The following is a 12,864-nucleotide window of genomic DNA, read 5'->3' on the forward strand; positions in this document are numbered from 1 at the left end:
TATACTTTGGATTATATTTCAGTTGTCTGTTATTTGCTTTGTTGCTGAAATGTTTTTTCCAGTTCGGGCACGGGGGACTTTTTTTCTTTGACTTCTGTGTTCCTTTGGCTTATTCTCATCACTGTGCAGATGTGTGTGCTTTAGCATTTCCTTACTTTCTGTTGCTGCAAGATGCTCTGGTTCATGTTTACATTCCTTGCTGCAGACCTAGAATCTGTCAGTTTTTTTTTTTAAGAAGTCCTGATTCATTACTTGAAGAATGTTATCAGTAAACAAGACCTGTGTTCTGGATGACCATCTTTGTTTTAATTCTAGTCCAAAGATGACACTTAGGGCCCACGTAAACATCTGTAATTGAAGGTATAAGCCATATTTTTTCCATAGGTAATAAGACAAATTGAAAATTAAGTTGTTTATCACATGTGGTTCATTTCTCTTAATTGGAAGGGAAGGGACACTTTAGGGAATCACCTTCTGCAGAATTCTATATTTTGCATCATTCATATTTATGTACTCCTCCAAGGAGGCAAAAGAGAAATACTTCCCTGGTCAAAGTCTTGTGTGAGAGTGGCTTTCAGAAAATGTGGGATGAATCTGGAATCCACTTAGTCTGTCTTTTGGCATGCTGACGAGGACCTAAGTCTCCTTGTGAGATCAAAGAATTCCTGTTCCAGATGAACAGGTTTTTAAGATCATTTAAAATGATTTTTCATTTGAGTCAAGGGTGTCCAAACTACCTTGGGATGAAAAAACAACAAGTGAACATCCTAACTTCTGCATAAATTCCTACAAACATGGTAAGATCTTAAAAACCTCAATGGCATCTGAATATAGTATAGTGTGAAACACTACTAGACTGTATGTATAGGTTATTTTCTTAAAGCTTCCGTTCACTTAACAGATACTGGTTAAGACCCTACTCTTTTCTAGGCGCTCAAATTCAGTTGTTTATGAACAAAAATTCCTGTCCTTACTTAACACTTAACTTCCTAGCATACAGTGCTGTCACCTTATTTTGTTTACTTTAAAATGTATTTTTTGATGTGGACCATTTTTTAAATGTTTATTGAATTTGTTCCAATATTTCTTCTTTTTTTATGTTTTGGTCATGAGACAGACAGGTTCTTAGCTACCTGACCAGGGATAAAACCCCCACTCCTTGCATTAGAAGTCAAAGTCTTAACCACTGGACCACCAGGGAAGTCCGTGTTATGCTCCTAATAATGGGTTAACCAACAACTGGTATAAATAAAACTGCCACCTCTTATTTATTCAGTTCCCTTCACATATATTTTAAGACCATTCTCATCTTTTGCTCTCAGAAAAAAGGTTGTAATGATGGTCTTTGATCCTGTGAGTAAAAGTATCTGTAGGCAATGGAATCACTAGACCCATATGCTGAGTGCAGTTGTAATATTATAGATGTTGAAAATTATCCCCTAACTAGTACAGCCACTATGGAGAACAGTGTGGAGATTTCTTAAAAAACTGGAAATAGAACTGCCATATGACCCAGCAATCCCACTCCTGGGCATACACACCGAGGAAACCAGATCTGAAAGAGTCACGTGCACCCCAATGTTCATCGCAGCACTGTTTATAATAGCCAGGACATGGAAGCAACCTAGATGCCCATCAGCAGACAAATGGGTAAGGAAGCTGTGGTACATATACACCATGGAATATTACTCAGCCATTAAAAAGAGTTCATTTGAATCAGTTCTAATGAGATGGATGAAACTGGAGCCCCTTATACAGAGTGAAGTAAGCCAAAATGAAAAATAGCAATACAGTACACTAATGCATATATATGGAATTTAGAAAGATGGTAACGATCACCCTGTATGTGAGACAGCAAAAGAGACACAGATGTATAGAACAGTCTTTTGGACTCTGTGGGAGAGGGCGAGGGTGGGATGATATGGGAGAATGGCATTGAAACATGTAACTTATCATGTGAAACGAATCGCCAGTCCAGGTTCGATGCATGAGACAGGGTGCTCGGGGCTGGTGCACTGGGATGACCCAGAGGGATGGGATCGGGAGGGAGGTGGGAGGGTTGTTCAGGATGGGGAAAAGATGTACACCCATGGAGGATTCAAGTCAATGTATGGCAAAAACCAATACAATATTGTAAAGTAAAATAATAAATAAATTAATTAAAAAAAGAAAATTATCTCCTAAGAGACTGAGCCCTCTTAGCCTCCTACCAAAAATGTGTAAATTGACTACAACCCACAACTTGTCAGCACTATACATCAACAGACTGCATCACAAAGATTGCTTTATTAAAAAATGAGTTAAAATGTTATCTAATTTGAATGTATTTAACCGTGAATGAAATTAAGCATATTTATCTATGTTTAGTTGTATTTCACAAGAAGAGCCTTTGTTAAAATGGATTCTTTTGCCCATTAATTATTTTACTGTGCTTTTCTAAGATTAATAAATGAAATCTATTTATACTTAAAATTATGCTTTCATCTGGCATGTAAGTTGTAAATATAGTTTACCAGTTGGACATATATAATTTGTTACTGACTGCTTGTTTGGAGACTATGAAGACATATAAGACAAATTTTTCAGTAATTCACATAGAGCCAGATATGAAAAAATGCTCTTTATTTTTGTCTTCCTTTACTTGAGGTAACAATATAGGCCATTAAAAATATATATTATAAGAATTCTACTGAAAAAGTTACAGGTATTGCTTGTAGCTTTCTGGGTTCACTATAAATTCCTAGTACTTAACCATAAGCCTGAAATATTTTTAAAAAGTTCTGAATATGGCATATGTTCATTTTTGAAATTTTTCCTTCATTTAAAAGACGGTGAATCTCTGAGTTCAAATTTAACTTTGAACAACATAGTATAATTTAAAGACTAAAATTAAAATAAATAAATAAATAAGAGCTGAATTTAAGATTGTCAACATCTGGGGACTTTCCTGGTGGTCCAGTGGTTAAGATTTTGCCTTCCAATGTAGGGGATGTGGGTTCTATTCCTGGTCAGGAGCTAAGATTGCACTAGCCTTGCAGCCAGGAAAAACAAAACAAAAAACAGAAGCAGTATTGTGATAAGTTCAATGAAGACTTTAAAATACTAAAGAAACCACATTAAAATTGAAAAATATTAAAATTGTAAACAACTAGACAGGTTTAAGAAGTAAAGTAAAAATCAAACTTAGTCAAGGCAACAGATTCAAATAAATGCAATGATAGGCTGGATCAACTGGCTGTGAGCTCACTGCTGAAACTGTATGCTTTCTATTTCTCCCCACTCAGTCTGTCACGTGTGTCTGTGTGAATGCAGTGTGTGCATGTGCATGTATTTGTGTGTGTGCTCTGCTGTAGTTCAGGCACTGAGTTATATCCACCTCTTTACAACTGCAGGTACTGTGGCACACCAGGCTTCCCTGTCCTTCTCTATCTCCCAGGGTTTACTAAAACTCATGTTCTTTGAGTCCATGATGCCATCCAAGCATCTCATTCTCTGTTATCTTCTTCTCTTCCTGCTTTCAATCTTTCCCATCATCAGGGTCTTTTCAATGAGTCAGTTTTTCTCATCAGGTGGCCAAAGTATTGGTGCTTCGACTTCAGCATCAGTCCTTCCAATGAATATTCAGGACTGATTTCCTTTAGGAATGACTGGTTTGATCTCTTTCCTGTCCAAGAGATTCTCAAGAATCTTCAGGTTTTATTATGAAAGACATTCTGAAATGTTTAGACAATCACTACTCAAAGCAATATTGACTAGAAGAGTATTTTATCACTGAAGATGTGACAGCATATTGAGTAAATTAGGTAAACTGTTTCTCTACTTCTGCAATAGGGAACATTAATATCAATATGTCCTTGATAGAAATTGAAGATAACCTTCAGCTGAAAAAGTTATTCACTCTTGTGAAATAACTCAAATTAATATTCATGGCATCTGAAGAATTATTTACTTACTATTTTCAATTTCTTACATTATTATTTTCAGATGCATTTAAGAAACAGGCTGAATGAGTATTATGAATTCCATTTAATTCAGATAAAGCATTGTATTGCAGTAAATGATTATGCATTGGAAGGTGGCAGTCCATGATCATGTGTACCTATTAGGGCTCTATCATGCTAGTGGTAAAAAAAACCCACCTGCCAAAGCAGGAGACAGACACTGGTTCAGTCCCTGGGTCAGGAATATCCCCTGGAGAAGGAAATAGCAATCCATTCTAGTATTCTTGCCTGGAGAATTCCGTGGACAGAGGGCCCTGGCAACTACAGACCATGGGATCACAAAGAGTGGGACATGACTAAAGTGACTTATCACACATATAGCATTCGTGCCATTTTCTTTCTGTTTTTCTCCTTTGCAGATACTTTCTCATCTGAGTGTTGCCCTCACCACATGAAACAATGCAGCAAAATAACAGTGTAATGGAGTTCATACTGTCAGGATTGACTCAAGATCCTAAGAGACAGAAAATGGTATTTGTAATCTTCATTTTCTATGTAGGAACATTGATGGGTCATTTGCTTGTTATTACGACCATAAAATTCAGCTGTACACTTGGGAGCCCCATGTACTTTTTCCTATTTTATTTGTCTTTGGTTGATACCTGCTTTTCAACTTCAGTAGCCCCGAGATTAATTGTGGATGCCCTGTTTGCAAAGAAAAGCATATTTTACAATGAGTGCCTGACTCAAGTCTTTGCACTGTATTTATATGGATGCATGGAGATCTTTGTCCTGGTCCTCATGGCCATGAATCGGTATGTGGCTATCTGTAAGCCCTTGAATTACGCAACCATCATGAGCCGGCAAGTCTGCATTATCCTGATTGTTCTTGTATGGATAGGGTCTTTTACACATTCTGTGGCTCAGATTATTCTGGCCTTGAGATTGCCCTTCTGCGGATCCAATTTGATTGATCACTATTGCTGTGATATGCAGCCACTGTTGAAACTTGCCTGCATGGATATTTATGTGATGAACTTACTGATGGTGATTAATAGTGGGCACTTTGTGCAAGCAATTTTATTATTCTGATGATCTCTTACATTGTTATCTTGCATTCGCTGTGGAACCACAGTGCAAAAGAGAGGAAAAAGCCCCTCTCCACCTGCACTTCCCATGTTATTGTAGTTGTCTTATCATTTGGTTCATGTATATTTATATATACTCAGCCCCCAACCACATTCCCCATGGACAAAATGTTGGAAGTATTTTACATGATTGGAACACCCTTCCTCAATCCACTCATCTACACATTGAGGAATGCAGAAGTGAAAAATGCCATGAGAAAGTTATGGCATGTCAGAATTACCTCAGAAAGCAAAAGATGAATTGTGGGCCTGGATTGATTGTTTAATTGAGTCATGGTTTTAGTGAATCTGTACAAATTAACATATATGGCAATGCTTGACTCTTGTGGGAATAGCATAAAAAAATCAAAGTATGCTTTGCTTTATTTTTTTTTAATTTCACAGGCAAGATGAATACCAAAGCTTCTCATTCTTACATGGACCAAACTTGCCAATTCTAATCATGATCCCCTGTCAGAGTTTATTTTTCAATCAGTTCAGTTCAGTTAAGTTGCTCAGTTGTGTCCGACTCTTTGCAACCTCATGGACTGCAGGACACAAGGCTTCCCTGTACATCACCAACAGAGCAAAAACAACATTTAAAAAAAATTCTCATGCATTTGTACTTTTTGGGACATTGCAAAGTTCAGTGTCTAAACTGGCAACTCAAAAGTTTAATGTGATGCATTAGGAAGCCCATATGTATAAAAGAGAATAGAAGTGTCATAATTCTGTTACAAGCTCATCTAGTCTAAATATCCCTCATGCCAGTACACAAACAGTCACAGACACATACACTTACTATACAGGGGTTTGTGGTTATTTGTACTTCAGATCACTGAATGGATGAACAAATGTAAGAGATATAAAAGAGAATAAAATATGCCCACATGCATATGAAAGCATAAAGTTTAGATAATAGAACATGATGATATACAGGGAAAGAAAACTTAGAAGTTTTTATGTGCTTCAGAAGTATTTGCAGCCAAATTAAATAGGGGAAATGGTGTGATTTTAAATGAGTTTTGGAAGATGTTATTAATATAAACAGAGTGTATAATTGTGAATAGTCATCTGCCCTCAAAAGTGATTCACCTAAAGGAGAAACTCTCAATTCTAAGTATACTTTCATTTCTCTCAGGAAGAAGTAGAATTCCTGATATTTCCAGTCCCTTTTTTGCTGTCTCAGTTATGTCTCAAATATATTATAAAGTGGAATATGTCTTTCAAAAGCACAAATAGCAAATTCAGAACAAATAGCAATTTTCTGAAGTTCCCAGAGTAAACCCATCCTCAAGATTGTTTGCTGAGAAATATAAGAAATATAAGAAGGAAGGTTTCAAAACAGTTTCAGATGTCTTCCTTATCTCTAATACATAATAAATGCCTCTAATCCACTTTATTTAAACATCCACAATGTGAACTAAAACACAGGAAACATTAGGAACTGATGAAGTGGTCATGAACTGGTTTTATTCTAGCTTTGAAATGGGGAGTAGAATATAATGATTAAGAGCATTAGCTTTGGGTTCAGCCTTTATGAATCCAAATCCTTGTTCTATCACCTCATAGACCTGTAACTTCAGGAAAGATAGATGGACTTCTAGGCCTCAATGTTTGTCTATAAAATGGAAATTAAAATAATCTCTATGTTATTGGCTTGTCATAAGGGTTCAAGATTGCATTCATAATGAAATATAGTATGTGCTATTGTTACATAAATGAATATTAAATATACTTACTAAAATTTCTATTTTTAATTAATGGCCACCACATATGTTTGCCAGCAATATTTTATTTTATTTAGAGAATACAAGTTACAGTTATAATGGAAGGAAAATCAAACTGAAGATATCCATAAGCATTGGCTTTATGTGTGTGTGTTGTTTTGACATTTTAAAATATATTGGTACATTGTCAATTTACAATGTTCTGTTGGTTTCAGGTATATGGAAAAGTGAATCTGTTATGCATATACACATATCCACTCTTTTTGTTTAGATTATTTTCCTATATAGGCCATAGCAGAGTATTGAGTAGTTCCCTGTGTATACAACAGGTCCTTTGTAGCTACCTGGTTTATATATGGTAGTGTGAACATGTCAATCCCAAGCTCCCAAATTATCCCTGCCCCTCCTTATTCCCTTGTAAGCATAAATTTATTTTCTACATCCATGACTCTACTTCTGGTTTATAAATAAGTTCATTTATACCCTCTTTTTAAAAATCCCACATATAAGTGCTATCATAAGATATTTGTCTTTGTTTGACTTACTTTACTCAGCATGACAATCTCTAGGTCCATCCATGTTGACTCAAATAGCATTATTTTGTTCTTTTTATGACTGAGTAGGGCTTTCCTGGTGGCTCAGACAGTAAAGAATCTGTCTGCAATGCGGGAGACCTGGATTCGATCCCTGGGTTGGGAAGATCCCCTGGAGGAAGGCATGACAACCCAGTCCAGTATTCTTGCCTGGAGAATCCCCTGGACAGTGGAGCCTGGTGGGCTACAGACAATGGGGTTAAAAAGAGTCGGACAGGACTGAGCAACTAAGCATAGCACAGCATGGTTGAGTGGCATTCCGCTGTATGTTTGTAACCACAACTTTTTTATCCATTTCTCTATCGATGGGCATTTAGATTGCTTCCATGTCCTGACTATTATAAATAGTGCTGTAATGAGCATTGTGGTGCATGTATGTTTTCAAATTGTTTTTTTCCTAGAGGGATGCACAAGTGTGGGATTGATGGGTCATGTGGTAGTTCTATTTTTAGCTTACATCATGATAAACGCTGGGCTGGAGGAAGCACAAGCTGGAATCAAGATTGCCAGGAGAAATATCAATAACCTCAGATACGCAGATGACACTACCCTTATGGCAGAAAGTGAAGAGCCTCTTGATGAAAGTGAAAGAGGAGAGTGAAAAAGTTGGCTTAAACCTCAACATTCTGAAAACTAAGATCATGGTATCTGGTCCCATCACTTCATGGCAAATCGATGGGGACACAGTGGAAACAGTGGATGACTTTATTTTTGGGGCTTCAAAATCACTGCAGATGGTGATTGCAGCCATGACATTAAAAGACACTTACTCCTTGGAAGGAAAGTTATGACCAACCTAGATAGCATGTTAAAAAGCAGAGACATTACTTTGTCAACAATGGTCCATCTAGTCAAGACAATGGTTTTTCCAGTAGTCATGTATGGATGTGAGAGCTGGGCTATAAAGAAAGCTGAGCACCAAAGAATTGATGCTTTCAAACTGTGGTTTTGGAGAAGACTCTTGAGAGTCCCTTGGACTGCAAGGAGATCCAACCAGTCCATCCTAAAGGAGATCAGTCCTGGATATTCCTTGGATGGACTGATGTTGAAGCTGAAATTCCCATACTGTGGCCACCTGATGTGAAGAGCTGACTCATTTGAAAAGACCCTGTTTCTGGGTAAGATTGAGGGCAGGAGGAGAAGGGGACGACAGAGGATGAGATGGTTGGATGGCATCACTGACTCGATGGACATGGGTTTGGGTGGACTCTGGGAGTTTGTGATGGACAGGGAGGCCTGGCGTGCTGTGGTTCATGGGGTCACAAACAGTCGGACATGACTGAGCAACTTAACTGAACTGAAGGAAACTTCATACTCTTCTCCATAGCTGCTGCATAAATATACCTTCCTATCAACAGTGTTGGAGGGATCCATTTTCTTCACATCCTCTTCAGCGTTTAAACAGAGATCAATGAAAGAAGAATAGAAAGCACAGAGACAAACCCATGTACCTGTGGTCCCCTAACTTATGATGAAGTAAGCTAGAATATATAATGGAGAAAAAACAGTCTCTTCAACAGGTGGTGCTGGGAGAACTGGACAGTTGTATACAAAACAATGAAATTAGAACACTTCCTTACACCATACACAAAAATAAACTCAAAATGGATTAAAAACTTGAATGTATGGCCAGATACTATAAAACTCTTAGAGGAAAACATAACCAGAAAACTCTTTGATATAAATCACAGCAAGTTGTTTTTGGATCCACCTCCTAGAGTAATGAAAATACAAACAAAAATAAATGAATGAAACCTCATTAAATTTTAAAGGTTTTGCACTACAATGGAACCCACAAACAAAATGAAAAGACAACCCTTAGAATGAGAGAAAATAACTGCAAGTTTATATATATATATATATATTTGGGGTATATATACTATATTTTTCATATAATTGTTAGAATTATAGTTAATGAACATACATGTACATTATATAACTAGTTAAATGTATGAATATTATTTATATGTGTGCACATGTAAAAATATATATACATATACAACATATATATGTGTGTATATATGTATATGGACAGGGAAATGGATAGATAGTCCATCAAGTCCCTATATCAATAAATATTGATTAGTATAATTATGCTGCCTTTCGATCATCATTGCCTTGGCCATCTCTCACAGCACTTAAGTGCATAATCTGAGATGTCAGTTAGATTCCGGTTACATGTTCTTCAATATTTCTGTTTTGGAATGCACTCCTTTCGTTTGTTTCAGTTCAGTTCAGTTCAGTCGCTCAGTCTCATCGACTCTTTGCGACCCCATGAATCGCAGCACGCCAGGCCTCCCTGTCCATCATCATCAACTCCTGGAGTTTACTCAAACTCATGCCCATTGAGTTGGTGATGCCATCCAGCCATCTCATCCTCTGTCATCCCCTTCTCTTCCTGCCCCTAAGCATCAGGGTCTTTTCAAATGAGTCAGCTCTTCACATCAGGTGGCTGAAGTATTGGAGTTTCAGCTTCAGCATCAGTCCTTCCAATGAACACCCAGGACTGATCTCCTTTAGGATGGACTGGTTGGATCTCCTTGCAGTCCAAGGGACTCTCAAGAGTCTTCTCCAACACCACAGTTCAAAAGCATCAATTTTTCAGTGCTCAACTTTCCTCACAGTCCAACACTCACATCCATACATGACCAGTGGAAAAGCCATAGCCTTGACCAGATGGACCTTTGTTGGCAAAGCAATGTCTCTGCTTTTCAATATGCTATCTAGGTTGGTCATAACTTTCCTTTCAAGGAGTAAGTGTCTTTTAATGTCATGGCTGCAATCACCATCTGCAGTGATTTTGGAGCCCCCCAAAATTAAGTTTGACACTGTTTTCACTGTCTCCCCATCTATTTCCCATGAAGTGATGGGACCAGATGCCATGATCTTAGTTTTCTGAATGCTGAGCTTTAAGTCAACTTTTTCACTCTCCTCTTTCACTTTCATCAAGAGGCTTTTTAGTTCCTCTTCACTTTCTGCCATAAGGGTGGTATCATCTGCATATCTGAGGTTATTGATATTTCTCCTGGCAATCTTGATTCCAGTTTGTGCTTCTTCCACCCAGCGTTTCTCATGATGTAATCTGCATATTAGTTAAATAAGCAGGGTGACAATATACAGCCTTGACATACTCCTTTTCCTATTTGGAACCAGTCTGTTGTTCCATGTCCAGTTCTAACTGTTGCTTCCTGACCTGCATACAGGTTTCTCGAGAGGCAGGTCAGGTGGTCTGTTATTCCCATCTCTTTCAGATTTCTCCAGTTTATTGTGATCCATACAGTCAAAGGCTTTGGCACAGTCAATAAAGCAGAAATAGATGCTTTTTTCTGGAACTCTCTTGCTTTTTCGATGATCCAGCAGATATTGGCAATTCGATCTCTGGTTCCTCTGCCTTTTCTAAAACCAGCTTGAACATCTGGAAGTTCATGGTTCATGAATTGCTGAAGCCTGGCTTGGAGAATTTTGAGCATTCCTTTACTAGCGTGTGAGATGAGTGCAATTGTGTGGTAGCTTGAGCATTCTTTGACATTGCCTTTCTTAGGGATTAGAATGAAAACTGACCTTTTCCAGTCCTGTGGCCACTGCTGAGTTTTCCAAATTTGCTGGCATATTGAGTGCAGCACTTTCACAGCGTCATATTTCAGGATTTGAAATAGCTCAACTGGAATTCCATCACCTCCACTAGCTTTGTTCATAGTGATGCTTTCTAAGGCCCACCTGACTTCACATACCAGGATGTCTGGCTCTAGGTGAGTGATCACACCATTGTGATTATCTGGGTCATGAAGATCTTTTTTGTACAGTTCTTCTGTATATTCTTTCCATATCTTCTGCTTCTGTTAGGTCCATACCATTTCTGTCCTTTATTGAACCCATCTTTGTGTGAAATATTCCCTTGGTATCTCTAATTTTCTTGAAGAGATCTCTAGTCTTTCCCATTCTGTTGTTTTCCTCTATTTCTTTACAGTGATTACTGAGGAAGGCTTTCTTATCTCTCCTGGCTATTCTTTGGAACTCTGCATTCAAATGGCAATATCTTTCCTTTTCTCCTTTGCTTTTTGCTTCTCTTCTTTTCATAGCTATTTGTAAAGCCTTCTCAGACAACCGTTTTGCCTTTTGGCATTTCTTTTGCATGGGGATGGTCTTGATCCCTGTCTCCTGACAATGTCATGAACCTCCATCCATAGTTCATAAGGCTGTCTATTAGATCTAGTCCCTTAAATTCATTTGTTTACCCATCTGTAAAATAAAGATAATATAAGTGCTTGCCTTTTCATATTGCTGTAAAGATTACTGCTGAATATCACTGTTTTGTTTTTTTTTTTTTTTTGCTTCTCTTTTGTGCATTTATTTTTGATTAATTAATCTTTGCTACTTTGCAACTTTATTGCTGTGTGTGGACTTTCTCTGGTTGTGGTAGCCCAGGACTACTCTTTGTGGTAGTGTGTGGGCTTCTCACTGTGATGGTTTCTCTTGTTGAGGAGCACAGGCTCTAGGCACTTAGGCTTCAGTAGTTGTGGTATGTAGGCTCCATAGTGTGGCAAGCAGCCTTAGTTGCTCTGCAGCATGTGGAATCATGCTGGACTGGGGTCAGATATTGTCCCCTGCATTAGCAGTCACATTCTTAACCACTGGACTACCAGGGAAGCTTCGTCACTATCTTTTTAAAGAACAGACTTTTGGACTCTGTGGGAGAAGGCGAGGGTGGGATGTTTAGAGAGAACAGCATCGAAACATGCATATTATCTATGGTGAAACAGATCACCAGCCCAGCTTGGGTGCATGAGACAAGTGCTCGGGCCTGGTGCACTGTGAAGACCCAGAGGGATCGGGTAGAGAGGGAGGTGGGAGGGAGGATCAGGATGGGGAATACATGTAAATCCATGGCTGATTCATGTCAATGGATGACAAAAATCACTACAATATTGTAAAGTAATTAGCCTCCAACTAATAAAAATAAATGAAAAAAAAATAAAAATAAATTTCTTTAATGCGTTTTACTGGGATGAAATCCTATGACTACATATACAGTAATCAAGCTTGTAAAACTAGGCCCCAATTTGGTTTTAATAAAGCATCAAATATTTAAGAGTAGTCCTAGACTGTTTTTGATTTATGACATTAGGGCCACAGAAGGGTAATTTCATGATAAAGAGGAGCTCTACGGTTGAATGAATAAAGCCTTCCATCCATGTCGCTTCCACTAGCAGTCCACACAGTCGCCGATTCATGATTGTCGTAAGATGCAAGGGCTTGCAGATGGCCACACAGAGGTCACAGGCCATCACGGTGAGCAAGGGCTTGCAGATGGCCACACAGAGGTCACAGGCCATCACGGTGAGCAGGACGACGACATCAGCGCCTACAAGTACATGTTCCCCAAAGATCTGCATCATGCATTCATTGAAAGGGCTGATTCTGTTTTCTTAGAGTGAATATATGATCAGTTTGGGAATAGTGACATAAGAGTAGC

The 12,864-nt window shown here is 38.2% G+C and overlaps 1 protein-coding gene across 1 annotated transcript; it reads left to right on the forward strand.

Annotated features, from left to right (window-relative positions):
• The first annotated feature begins 4,400 nt into the window (after positions 1-4,400).
• LOC133045513 (olfactory receptor 4C11-like) lies at positions 4,401-5,329 on the forward strand. Its single transcript, XM_061127607.1, is given in 2 exon segments — positions 4,401-5,001; positions 5,004-5,329. Coding segments are annotated over 2 exon segments (927 nt in total).
• Positions 5,330-12,864: the final 7,535 nt, after the last annotated feature.

Source organism: Dama dama, chromosome 24, assembly GCF_033118175.1.
Source record: "Dama dama isolate Ldn47 chromosome 24, ASM3311817v1, whole genome shotgun sequence".
Classification (NCBI taxonomy): Eukaryota; Metazoa; Chordata; class Mammalia; order Artiodactyla; family Cervidae; genus Dama; species Dama dama.